We start from the raw sequence: 13,771 nt of genomic DNA on the forward strand, positions 1-13,771 counted from the left end.
TTGTAAGTGGCAGGGAGGGCCCTTCGGTGTTACCCAGGGATGTCTGATTTTCCCTGAGGTTCCAGTCTTATTCATGGGAGTGATTAGGTCATCCTGAAGGTAGAGGATGGTAGGAAGCCAGGAAGAGGGGTTCCTGCGGGGCCGTAGTGTGCAGAGATCAGCAAATCTCTCTCCACACTTTTATCTAACCATTTTTCCCTTGAGGTCAACAGGTTTGCTGGTACAACATCTCCTATTTTGCTTCCCCAGGGCCTAGAATGCAGGAAATGGTTGCCAAAGGAAGCAATGAATTCCATTTTAGCACTCATCAAGTTCTGTCTGTAATTGTTAAGGGCAGATTGTTAGCCTGCCCTGGGATCATCCTGGTTGCCCATGACTTGGAGGCCACAGGTGAAGAAACTGAAGCTGGGGGCTGAAAAATAACTTCTTCAAGGCCATCCAGTGGCAGTTCCCAGCGCATCAAAATGGCTGTGCACTGGGAAGAACTTTGGAGTGATGAGCATTGGGGGTAACTGCCAGTTAGAAATGACTGGCTCAAATTATTACTCGTGAAAAAGGAACCAGTGAGAGCTTTCCTGTTGAATTGCCTGATAGAGTTAGCAGGAAGGAGTCCCCAGTAGAACAAAAGGCCGGTCCTCGTGGGATAGGGCCCTGGATTATGCCCCAGCTTCTCTCTGGCTAGTCTTAGCACGGGGAAAACTGCCAGTCAGCTTTGCATCTGGAAACTTGAGTATCTCAGTCTTCAACCGAAGGATCCTCTGAGGTCACTGTACCCTCACTGCTCTTGGTGCCACGGGGCGCTCTCTTTAGAGGGAAGCTCACTTGCTCTCTTGGCAGGGCCAGAGTTCCAGCACTTACTGAAGGTATGCTAAAAGCTGATTTTTGAGCCTCTTTTAATGGACTGTGGTCTTGGACAGCAAACAGCTAGAATCATCCCGAGCTGCTGCTTGCTGGACCCAGTCATCAGGTGAAGGCCAGGGAAGTATGGCGTTTGGCTCACCCATTACAGATGCTGGATCGGAACAGATACCCGGCGGTAGAATGCCAAAAGTGGCAGTTCTCCCTGGTGGGGTCTAGTTACCAGAGGGCCCCTGGTAAACACTCTACTGGGGCAATAACTATGCACATTTACTAAGCCTCTGGAGGAATGGTGGTCACGTGGCCATCGAGGGCGGCGCCCTCAGCTTTGAAATGAACTCCAAATCACAGAAGGCTTTCTGGAAGAGGCGGAAATTCTATGGCGGTCCAATATGGCTTTCTCTCAACAACAAGGATGCGCTTAACGCTCTAGGGACCAAGTAGTGCCTGAGGTGAGCTTCTTGCTGTGAAGCAAGCCCAGGAAGCAGCAGGGCCCGGGAAGGGAGAAGAGCCTCAGGGGACTGGAGTGTGGACTGGGGACCAGGCCTGGCTTGGCTTCCCCGACCTGTCCTTCCACTGTCTTTGAGGAACGGACGCGCTTCAGCCCCGCTGGATCGGTCTGCGGGGCCCCGGTGCAGAGTGCACGCTCTGAGGCCCCCGTCATCTAACGTAGAGTGTCCCCAGGCCGGGGGCTCGCGTGTCTCAGGCTTGGCGGGGCCGGCTGGCCTGTGCGCCGACCCCGTGCAGTCCCGCAGGGGTCCCGACGCCTGGGCCTCGGGGGCGAGGCGCGCTCGAGAGGGCCATCTGCCTGGGTGCGGAGAACTGCAGCGTCCGCGGTGCGAGCCGCTGCCCCTCCCGGCCCCTGGCCCCGCGCGCCCGCACCTCCCCGAGCCCGCCAGCGCCCGCAGCCCGGGCCGCCGTGCCAGGCCCAGACCCGGGCGAGGCGCGGGAGGCGGTGCAGGGACCAGTGGACCCCTCCCCCAGGGCGCCCCTCGCCCCGCCCGGGGCAGCGAAGACCCCTGGGCCCCAGGGTGACGAAGGCGCTTCGTCCCCGTCCCCGTCCCCGCGGGCGTGTGGACTGGGGACGCGGCCTCACGGGCCGGGCGCGGGCTGCACAGCCGCAGGCCGAGGTGCGGGCGCGCCGTGGGGCTGCATCCCGGCCGGGTGCGGGGCGTGGGCGCAGAGCTGGGGTCCCCCGGCCTCTTCCCTCGGCTTAGGCCACGGTCCCGCGGCCAGTGCCCGGGCGGGTCACCCGACCCAGCCCCCGGAGCCGCTCACCCCGCACGGCCCGGCCCGGCCCGGGGAGGGAGAGGACTGAGCGAAGGGGGAAGGGGAGGGTGGTGGGTGAGGGGCTGAGGGGACCGCAGGGCCGAGTCCCGGGCCCGCCCGCGCGGCTCTAGGGCGGCTGCCCGAGGCTCCCGGGAGGAGCCAGCCCCCTGCCTCGCGGGCGTCGAGCCTGCGGCTGCAGGGAGCCCCGGGGCTGCTCAGGCTTGGCTCGGGGAGGCAGACCCGAGCTGCTGCCTCCATTTTGTTTCCTCCTCAGCTGGGTCTGTGGTGCTGCTGCTGGTGTGGGTTTGGGGTGCGGCTGGGCCAGGGGGTTCACCTGCGGCCACGTCTGCCCGGGGCCTGAGGCCTCGAAGACCCTGCGCCAGGCCCCCAGGTGAGCCCCACGGCTAGAGGGGGGCCGCCCTGGCCTGGGGTCGAGGCTGGCGGGCCGAGGGCAGGTGCCCAGCGGATGGGGAGCCCGGGCTGTAACCTAAGATGGAGGCCGGGGCTGACGCGGGCCTCAGCAGGGCCGGCGCCACAGGCCTCGGCCTCGCCAGCCCAGGCCAGCCCAGGCCAGGCCAGGCCAGGTGTGTCGGGCTGGGGGTTCGGGGCGAGCGGGGTGCGCTGTGTGCGTGTGTGCGAGCGGCCAGGGGCTGACGCGGGGAGGGCCCCGAGGTAGGTGCAGGGCCCGGCGTGCCACCCACGACGCCCGCAGGCCCCGACACTCCCCGGGGGCGCGCGAGGCCGCAGGGAGCCTGCCTCAGGCCCCGCCCGGGCGGCAGGGCCAGCCCGTAGGCCCGGGCCCGAGCGGGCGCACCGGGGGAGGGGGGGCGGCCGCAGCGGCGCCGCTGATTGGGCCGGCCGCCCGCTCGCTCGCCCGCTCGCCAGCCGGGCTTCACCCGCCCTGAACCCCCGAAGAGTGAGGCCTGGGCGGGAGCGCGCGCGCGGGCGCGCGGGGCGCCGGGGGGGGGAGAGGGGGGAAGTGCGCGCGCCCGGGCTCCTGTCGCACGCGGGCCGGTGCGAGGCGCTCTCTCCGGAGCACGCGCCGCCGCGCGGGGCGCGCGCGCGGGGGGGTGTGAGGAGGAGGGTGAGGAGGAGGAGGAGGAAGGCGGCGGCGGCGCGGCGCGCGAGGAGGAGGAATAGGCCGGGGCAGGTCGCGCTCGCTGCCTTCTTGCCCGAAGAGAAACGCGCGGGGAGGGGGGAGGGGGGTGCGGCGAGCGGCTCCTCTCCCTGTCCTCCGCTCTGCTCGCGCCCCAGTGTCATGAGGGTCCCCCCCTCCCCCCAGCTGGCCCGGGAGGGGGCGCGGGGCACGGTAACTAGTGCGCAGGGGTGGGCGACGGGCGGGAGGGAGGGAGGGAGGAGGGAGGGAGGAGGAGGAGGCGGCTGGGCCGGGCCGGGCCGGGCCGGGCCGAGCCGGGAAGATGGTGGTGGTGGTGGCCGTGAGGTGAGGGGCTCGGCGGAGGCCCGGTGGCCGAGCAGGGCTGGCGGCTGGCGGCGCTGCAGCCGCGGCCCCCTCCCCCTCCTCCGTCGCCACCAGGCGGCCTCGGGCCTAGCTGGCCGGGCTGCGGCGGCGAACTTCCTCCCCGCGCGGGCGGCCCGTGCATCGCCGGCCGTCGCCCCGCGCGCGCCTCGGCCTGGGCCTCCTTCCCCCTGAGGTGGGCGGCCGCCCTCCCGCAGCAAACTTTGCTCGCGGCTGCGGAGTGTTGCCGAGTGCCAGCCGCGCCGCCGGGAGGGAGGCGCTGCCGCGGCAGAGGGAAGGAGCGCGGCCCGGGCAGGCGGCGTCGGCGTCGGCAGCAGCCATGTTTGTCAAGCCTGTAGCAGCTGCTGCCACCCTGACGGACTCGGCTCTGCCGGCCGCCTCGGTTGCCCTCCGGGCCGCGTCCCGGTCTCGAGGCCCGTGCAGCTGCGAGCCCGGCACGTTTGCAGCCAGGAAGGCGAGCCCCGGGCACAGCCGCCTCGGCCAACTTGCTTGAGGCCTGCGCACGGTAGCTGCAGAGGCTCCGGCTCCGGCGCCGGCTGGGCGCGGGGTGCAGCGCTATTGTGACCGCTGCGCCCAGGAGGAGGAGGAGGAGGGGGTGCCCTTTTGTGCCGCGTCCAGAAGCTGCCCCCCGACACCCGCAGCCCCCGTCTCTTTCAAGAGATTTGGCTGCCGGACCTTGGGCGTGGGGAGGAGGAGGGTTCTCGTTAGAGATCTGGGGATTTTGACTGCCAAAGGGTTTTAATTTTAGTTCAGCCCCAGTGTCCGTCAGCCTGCAGTGCAGGGACGATGAACGGGCGGTTTCCATGTGGCAGGCTTTGCCCAGCTCCAGGAAGATGTAGTTCGCCGAGACTCACTGAGGCCATTTTCCTGTCGTCAGCCTGGAGAACTTTTTCCGTCCTTGGAAGTGCAGCAGAAAGGCCACTAGGCCTTCAGGAGTGGCTGCCATTTTGAAGAGAAGAGTCAGATGGTCTGTTAACTCAGATTAATCGCTGTGTCTTTTGGATTCCAGGTTGATGCGGGCACAGTATGGATCAGACTTGTGAACTATCTAGAAGGAATTGTCTGCTGTCCTTTTCTAATCCAGTGAATTTAGATGCCCCCGAAGACAAGGACAGCCCTTTCGGTAATGGTCAATCCAATTTTTCTGAGCCACTTAAAGGAGGGTGTACTATGCAGTTACCGACTGCCAGTGGAACATCCCAAAATGCTTATGGACAAGATTCTCCATCTTGTTACATTCCACTGCGGAGACTACAGGATTTGGCCTCCATGATCAATGTAGAGTATTTAAGTGGGTCTGCTGATGGAGCAGAGTCCTTTCAAGACCCTGCAAAAAGTGATTCAAGAGCTCAGTCGCCAATTGTTTGCACTTCCTTGAGTCCCGGTGGTCCAACAGCACTTGCTATGAAACAGGATCCCTCTTGTAATAACTCCCCCGAACTCCAGTTAAGAGTAACAAAGACGACCAAGAATGGCTTTCTGCACTTTGAGAATGTTACTTGTGTGGACGATGCAGTTGTAGATTCTGAAATGGACCCAGAACAGCCAGTCCCAGAGGATGAGAGTATAGTGGAGATCTTTGAGGAAACTCAGACCAATGCCACCTGCAATAATGAGCCTAAATCAGAAAACGGTGTAGAAATGGCCATGGGAAGTGAACGGGACAGCACATCAGAGAGTAGACATGGGGCAGTCAAACGGCCATTCTTGCCATTAGCTCCTGAAACTGAAAAACAGAAAAATAAACAAAGAAGTGAAGTGGACGGAAGCAATGAAAAAACAGCCCTCCTCCCAGCCCCCATTTCACTAGGAGATGCAAACATTACCATAGAAGAGCAATTTAACTCAATAAATTTATCTTTTCAGGATGATCCAGACTCCAGTACCAGTACATTAGGAAACATGCTAGAATTACCTGGGACTTCATCATCATCTACTTCACAGGAATTGCCATTTGTAAGCAGTTTTTGGTACAACTTCAATATATACTTGAATGTATATATACAGGCCACTTAAAGGGAAACTTAAACTAATTTGTTTTTGTTGCCAGTTCATAGCTGGAAGCTAACCATGAGCTTTTTCCGGGAAATTTTACCTTGATTTTTAAACCTTATCACTGTTGTGTGAGTTTGGTTCTTTATAGTTTATCCCAAATTGCTCCGTTGGCTAAGTGTTAAAGCTCTAAGGGCATTTGACTGAGGTCAGGTTTACATTTTCCAGATACAGGTAGGTATACATTTGATTGACTTAAAAAACAAACAAAACAACAAGAAACCCAAAAAGCTTTGGTCTGCTGATGCCGTTAGTTCAAGAGAACCAGTGTGTGGCTTGTCCTGTTTCTGCATAAAGCATGGCTTGATTTCTCGTGGCCCAGACTGACTGCAAGTTGGGCACAGGTTTAACTTGGCTAAGATAGAAACTTTCTTTGCCAGCACTCAAAATTTAAGTTAATTTTTTCTGAACTGCTTGTAACATTACATCAGTCTATGCCTTTGATAACTGCCACCACCAAGGTGGGCTTGATAAGCTTTGAAGTGTATCTGTAGACAACGTCTTGTGTTCAAGTATGCACCTGCGTATAGAGTGGAGAGGAATACAGGAGTCTACTGGTGGTATGTAGTATTTATTGCACGAAGGGGTAAGAGATAAGTTCTTGTTTTTAGAACTTGAATTTCTTGACTAGTTAATGACCAGTTGACCTGTCTTAGCCGGTGTCATCACTTCTAAAAGCAAAGGTACTTGCTTTCTGAAAGATCACTTTTAGCTTTACATACTTGATTCTGGTTTTGCTTCTGCTCTAACCCTTGTCATCTTGTCATTGTCACCGATAATGTCACCAAAGAGGATTATATTTTTGTTGGGAGTCAACAGATGCCTGAAAATACAACATAGATTTTTGTAAGAATTTCTTATAGTATATAGATGATTGTTTTGAGGGCATTAAAAGTTCATTTAACCCTATACCTCTGTCGATCTTTAACTTACAGAGAGAATGTGGGTGTGTCACCTTTGTTTCTCTTGATTGATATCAGCTATGATTTAGTACTCTGGTTTCTTAGCTTGGCAGTTACAGATTTTAAAAATTGCTGTGGTGATATCTTGAATTTCGGTTGTACTGGATGTATATTAGAGTCTAAAGTTTATTTTGAAAACCTACTGGCAGCTCAAACAAAGCTTTTCTTGGATTCATGTTGATATTAATTGTACATGTGTGTAGTTCTGTTCTTGTTTTCGCCAGTGCATTAGATTTGAGTGTAGAGATAGACTGAGTAGAAGCATAGAAGTGTAAATCTGTAGTTGTCACCAAGTTTCTGTGTCTAGGGTTGATCCTGTTAGAACTGCAACAGATCTGGACTCAGTGGCTTACACCTGTAACTGTAACACTCTGCAGGGCAAGCACTTTTGAGTTTGAGGCCCACCTGGGTTCTATAGTGAGCTCTAAGTCAGCCTGTTGACAGTGCGAGACACCCTTCTGTACACATTGTACATATTAGGTGACATCTTGAAAAGAGATTAGGACAGTGATTTATTATTAATTACTTTAGTCTGTACTGTCTCACTGAGTGAGTGGGTCTTCATAGCCTTGTAAGAAAAAGAAATGTCATAAAAGAACAAGTGAGCTAGATACCTTGTTCATGCCTATTTCTTAGCACTCAAGAAACTGAGGCAGGGGGGCTGGAGAGATGGCTCGGCGTTAAGAGCACCGGCTGCTCCTCCAGAGGACCTGGGCTCACTTCTCAGCACCCACATGGCAGCTCACAACTGTCTGTAACTCCACTTCCAGGGGATCTGCTACCTTCACACCAATGCACATAAAATAAAAGTTAAAGTATTAAAAAAAAAAAAAAGAAAAACTGAGGCAGGAAGGGTTGTCTTTAGTTTGAAGCCACCCTTTATTTTTATGTTATGAACATTTCAGTCAGGATTGAGTACAACTGGCTTTCTTTAGTGATTAATGAGTCTTTGAAGTAACTCCTTATTTTCTCTTTCCACATTTGTTTGTATTTTAAACTTTTTGTTATATTTATTATTTGGCATGTGGTTTTAAGCCCATTCACACACATGGCATGGTACGATGTGGAGGTCAGAGGACAGCTTGTGGGAGTTGGTTGTGGCCTTCCACTCTGTGGGTCTTGGGGATTTAACTAAGGTCATCAGACTTCGTGGCAAAAGCTCCTTCATCTTACCCACCCTGTGTATATATTTTTGAGACAGGGCATCATGTAATTTAGACTGGTCTTCTTGAACTTGCTGTATAGCAGAGAATGACCTTGAGCCTGATCTTCCTGCTTCCACCTCAAAGGATGGAGTTACAGATACTTTACCACTCTTGCTTTTTTTTTTTTTTTTTTAATTTTCTGTGTAGCACTGGCTGTCCTGGAACTAGCTCTGTAGGTAGACCAGGCTGGCCTTGAACTCAGAGATCTGACTGCCTCTGCCTCCCAAGTGCTGGGATTACAGGTGTGTGCCATTACCACCTGACTGCACCTTTTTTTTTTTTTTTTTTTTTTTTTTTGGTAGGATAGAGTGTCCTCAAGCTCAAAATCCGCCTGTTGTCATTACAGTCATGTGTCACAGGGATTGCTCATCTACTTGCATTGATTTATTTAGCTTACTGCTTCACTGTGTGAAAATGTCCCTAGGTGACTTTGGAACTTCAAGGATATCTGATTGTGAACTGACCATTTCACCTTATCATCGTCACTTAAAATGCAGCATTAAACTGGGTGTCATGGCACATGTCAGTAATTCCAGACTTGGGAGGCCGAAGACAGGATTTGATTTTGAAGCCAGGCTGGGTTACAGAATGAGATTTAAAAGGATTTAAACGCTGGGTGTTGCTGCATACACTTTTGATCCTAGCACTGAAAGGAGAGACCTGAGTCCGAGGCTAGTCTGGTCTACATACAGAGTTCAAGGTCAGCCAGGGCTACACAATAAAATGCTGTTCAAAAAGGTGTGTGTGCTAGATTGACAGCTTAGCATTTGTGTTACTTCTAGCATTACTTCTAGAGGACGCAGGTTTGATTCTCAGCTCATGCAGCTCACAGTTGCCTGTACCTTCAGGTCCAGGGAGATGTGATGTTTCTGGTCTCCATGGTCACACACACACACACACACACACACACACACACACACACACACACACACACACACACACACTCACTCACTCACATAATTAAGACTATCAATCTTGAGAGGCTGGAGAGATGGCTTAGGTGTTAAAGAGCACTGGCTCCTCTTCCAGAGGACTCAAGTTTGGTTCCTGGCACCAACGTAGTGGCTTATAACCCTCTGTAACGCCAGTCCCGGGAGATGTGACTCCATCTTCTGGCATCCTTGGGCACTGCATGCACGTGCTGAAGAGATACATGCAGACAAGAATGCCTGTATACAGAAAAATGAAAAAGTAAATATAAAGATCTTGGAAAATGTTTAAACAAAAACAATAAGACAGTCGAATGACTGTAATCCCAATACTTGAATGATAAAGTGTGGTGAGCTCCACGTCAGATTGAGTTACATGGTATATTCAAGAGCAGCCTGGGATACATAGTCAGTCAGTCTGTCTGTCTCTCTCTCTCTCTCTCTCTCTCTCTCTCTCTCTCTCTCTCTCTCTCTCTCACACACTCTCTCACACACACCCAAAAAAACAACAACAAAAACCCAAAAGCTTACCAAGTCCCAAACAAATAACAGCAACTGGAGTTGTAGTTCCGTAGCTGTGTATGCCATGCATAGGGCCCTAGGTGCCACATAAAAACAAAAACAAAACTAGGCAGTATTTACGGTTTGAGCTTACCTTTTTTTTTTTTAAAAAAACAAGCCTGCATAAGGAGGTGAGAGGACAATTTGAGAGTCAGTTCTCTTTACAAAGTGTGTCCTGGAGATCGAACTTGGGTTGCCTGCTAAATCCTCTCGATGGCCCCATTGTGTTTCTAAAACCATTTAATTCAGGTGTGTTCTCGCGCGCGCGCGCGCGCGCGCGCGCGCGCGCGTGTGTGTGTGTGTGTGTGTGTGTGTGTGTGTGTGTGTGTGTGTGTGTGTGTGGGCGCGCGCGCGCCTGCTCAGATGTGCCACAGTTCTCACTTGCAAGTCACAGGATCACTTATTGGATTTAGTCATCTCCTTGCACTTGGTTAAGGCAGGGGTCTCTTGTTTATATTCTCTGTACTCCAGGCTGTCTGGCCCATGAGTTTCCAGGCAGTTCTCCTGCCATGCCTTAGCCGTGCTGGGATTATAAGTACATACTACTTCATCTAGTTTTTTTGTGGATTATGGGCATTGAATTTGTGTGGTCAGGCCTGAAAGGGTAGTGAAGTGGTCCTAGGTCCCTTCATTGTTTTTGTTTGTTTGTTTTGCAGGGGTGGTTGGAAATGGTTTCTCTGTGTAGCCTCTGGCTATCTTGGAACTTAACTCTGTAGACCAGGTTGGCCTTGAATTCATGCCCTCCTGCTTCAGTTCCCCAATGTTGGGATTAAATTCATGTGCCTTCATTGTGATGTTAACTTACATTTTTGCTGATAGGTTAAGCATACATTTTTAAAAAAATGATGTCTGTGTATGGGTGTTTTGCCTTCATGAATGTCTGTACACCAGTGTGTATGGTGTCCTTGGAGGCTAGAAGAGGGTATCTGACTTTTTGGAACTGGATTACCAATGATTGTGAGCTGCCATGTGAATGGTGGGAATTAAATTCAAGTTCTATGGAAGAACAACTGGTACTCTCAACCTCTGAGCCATATGTCCAAACCCATGCTTATTTGTTATTTGTTTTATTTTTTTAAGATTTAGTTCTTTATCTTATGTATATGATTGACTTTATGCCAGAAAGGGACATCAGATTCTACTACTGCAGATGGTTTTGAGCCACCATGTGGGTGCTGGGAAATTGAACTCAGGACCTGGAAGAGCAGCCTATGCTCTTGGCCACTGAGCCATCTCTCTAGCCCCTGCTATTTGTATTTTGTCTTTGCTGAGTATATTAATACATTTTTTTTTTTCAGATTAAATTATCTGGTGGTAGTTACATTGACAGTGACAATAATGATAACCATTTTACTAGTATATATAGTCCAGGTGACTTGTACTCCCAAACTGTCCTGCCTTAGCCTACCATGTGTTGAGACAGATGTCTCCAGAGGTTTTGTTTGTGGGGGTTGCTAATGTTGGGGATAGTATTTACGTTTCCATACATGGTAGGCAGGTGCCCTCATGCACGCGCGCACACACACACACACACACACACACACACACACACACACACACACACACCCCTACACCCCTACACCTACACCTTTTTTTTACATTTTATTTTGAGACAGGGTTTTGCTAAGGTGCCTAGCTTGACCTTGAATTTACTATCCTCCGTTATCAGTCTTCTGAGTATCTGGAGTAGCCAGCCCTATGCTATAAGAGTCAGGTTTTGTTTTGTGTGTGTGTGTGTGTGTGTGTGTGTGTGTTTTGAGACAGGGTTTCTCTGTGACTTTGGAGAAGAGTCAATTTTTAAGAGATCTTTATGTGTACTCTAGATGATTTTTTTTTTTTTTTTTTTTTTTTTTTTTTTTTTTTTTTTTTTGGTTTTTCGAGACAGGGTTTCTCTGTGGCTTGGGAGCCTATCCTGGCACTTGCTCTGGTGACCAGGCTGGCCTTGAACTCAAAGAGATCCGCTTGCCTCTGCCTTCCGAGTGCTGGGATTACTGGTGTGCGCCACCAACGCCCGGTCGATTGTTTTAATGACTCAATAAGCATTACTTTATTTTACCTCTTTTCCTTGGGTTTGAGATAGGATCTCAGGCGCGTAGCCCAGGCTGACCTCAAACTCACTGATCAGTGAGGATGACCTTGAATTCCTGTCGTTCCTTTCCCCCCCAGGTGCTGAGATTGCAGGCATATGCTGCAGTGCCTATCTCCTTACAGTTGTGACCCCATAGTTGACAAATAGTTTCTGGTTTTAGAAATTTTGTTGGCGAACCAATACGTTGATGCATATTCATGTGTCCTTGATATATTACATCAGGTTTTTGTCTCTGCTGCTGCTAGATGAAATTATAAAGGCCTCTAAAGTTCTTTTCATAGTTTCAGCTGGTAAGACTAGTTCAGTTGGTAAAAAGCACTTGCCTCCAAGCCCTGATAACTTCAGTTACACATACACACACACACACACACACACACACACACACTTCTATTATTTATTTATTTATTTGGGGGGGTCCTCTGTGTAGCCCTGACTGGCTTGAAATTCACTTTTCGGACCAGACTGACCTCAAACTCATTCAGCCCCTGCCACCCAAGTGCTGGGATTAAAAGCATGCACTGTCATGCCTGATTATAAGTGTAATTTTTAAAAATAATTTATTTTTATTTCATGCAGTCATGTTTTGTCTGTGTGAAGGTGTCAGATCCCCTGAAACTGGAGGTACAGGCAGTTATGAGCTGCCATGGGTGCTGGGAATTGAACCCGCCTGGGTCCTGTGGAAGAATAGCCAGTCCTCTTAGCCACTGAGCCATCTTTCCAGCCCCCATAAATGTATTTTTTTAAAACAGCTTTTCACATGTCAGTGACCTTATATAAAAATACCATAGCGCTGTTTTTTTCTTTTTAAAAAATAGTTTTCCTGGGTATTCTTGAATTCCTTTTCTAGTGGAAGGCTGGCTGTGAACTTTATGTATAGTCTTTCATCCACCTCCCCAGTGCTGAAATAAGCATTACCACCATAGCTGGTAATGGAGACTAGAACTTAGGCCTCTGTATAGCCTAGGCAAGCACTCCAACTGAGTTGCATCCCTAACCCTTCCAATACTTGTAAAGAGTGTTGGAAGGCTGAGTGTAGTGGTGAATGCCAGCCAGGGCTACATAGTGAGACCCTTCTCATGAAGGGGGAGGACTGTTATAAGGATAAAACATAACTTCAAGGATGAACTATTTTAATAGATTAAAGTAAAAGTACTTACTGCTTATGTGTTATCTCTTACAAACCAGGAACAGTCTGAAAGAAGTTGCTCTAAGTTATGAGGGTATACTCCCCATGTCAACTCTAATTTCTTTCTTTCCATGCTGATTTTGGAGCTGTATGGCTTTGTTGTAAGTGGACATTAATGTCATTGGCATTTCACACTCAATGAAATTTATTTATTTATTTATTTATTTATTTATTTATGTTTTGGTTTTTCGAGTCAGGGTTTCTCTGTGTAGCTTTGGAGACTATCCTGGCACTCGCTCTGGAGACCAGGCTGGCCTCAAACTCAAAGAGATCCACCTGCCTTTGCCTCCCAAGTGCTGGAATTATATTTATTTATCTTAAAATTTTTATTTGTAGCCAAGGAGTGGTATAGCACATGCCTTTAATCCCAGCACATTGGGAAGCACAGACTGTCAGATCAATGTAAATTGCAGGCCAGTCAGGGAGACCTAATGAGATCATGTTTAAAAAGCAATAAAAGACCTTCTATACTTCTGTACAAAATGTATTAAGACCATGTGTGACTTAGTGTTCAGTAGGCAGAGGCAGAAAGACTGTGGTACACAAGGTTTTGTCTCAGAAAACCAGAGCAAAAACTGGGCACATGATGGTTTCAGTGTGTAGTCCTGGTGCTCAGGAAGCTTAAGCAACTGGGGTTTGACAGTTTTTGTAGTTTGTTTGTTTGGTCTTTTGAGACATAGTTTCTCAGTAGCTATGGAGCCAGTTCTAGAACTCACTTTGTAGACCAGGCTGGTCTCAAACTCACTGCCTCCTGAGTGCTGGGATTAAAGGCATGTGCCACAATTGCCTGGCTGACCAAGGTGACTTTTGATAGGCTTTCATCTTGCAATGATTTCCATAAAGAATTATAATAATTCAGGGGCTGGACAGATGACTCAGTGGTTGAGCTATTTTGTTTGTTTGTTTGTTTTAGTTTTTCCAGATAGGGTTTCTCTGTATAGCACTCATTGTCTGGAACTCACATTGTCTGGTCTCAAACTCACAGAGATCCACCTGCCTCTACCTCCTGAGTGCTGGGATTAAAGGTGTGCCACCCCCAGCTCCCCCACCCCCAGGCTGTTAGTGTTGCTGTAAAGAACTAGAATGGATTCCTAAGCACCTGTGTTGGCAGCTCACAACCGCCTGTAACTCCTGTTCCTCTGTGGGCACCCACACATTTGTTGCATACAGACATACAGGTTAA

At 50.6% G+C, this 13,771-nt stretch overlaps 1 protein-coding gene across 8 annotated transcripts in view; it reads left to right on the plus strand.

Moving 5' to 3' along the window:
* Window positions 1-3,281: 3,281 nt before the first annotated feature.
* Window positions 3,282-13,771, plus strand: part of Nsd1 (nuclear receptor binding SET domain protein 1) — a 108,999-nt gene continuing 98,509 nt past the window's right edge. For 3 of the 8 annotated variants that reach the window (XR_004769426.1, XM_027409804.2, XM_027409813.2), the window contains exon 1: window positions 4,594-5,560. Coding sequence is in view for 7 of the 8 variants with exons in the window: in XM_027409804.2 (XP_027265605.1) it covers window positions 4,631-5,560 (930 nt within the window). In the remaining variant the exon portion in view is untranslated. Of the gene's footprint in view, window positions 3,437-3,507; window positions 3,569-3,652; window positions 3,780-3,973; window positions 4,110-4,593; window positions 5,561-13,771 lie in introns of those variants that run through there. The other 5 variants (XM_035442990.1, XM_027409806.2, XM_027409805.2 and 2 more) reach the window with 5 other exon arrangements.

Source organism: Cricetulus griseus, chromosome 3 (genome assembly GCF_003668045.3).
Source record: "Cricetulus griseus strain 17A/GY chromosome 3, alternate assembly CriGri-PICRH-1.0, whole genome shotgun sequence".
NCBI classification, from domain to species: domain Eukaryota; kingdom Metazoa; phylum Chordata; class Mammalia; order Rodentia; family Cricetidae; genus Cricetulus; species Cricetulus griseus.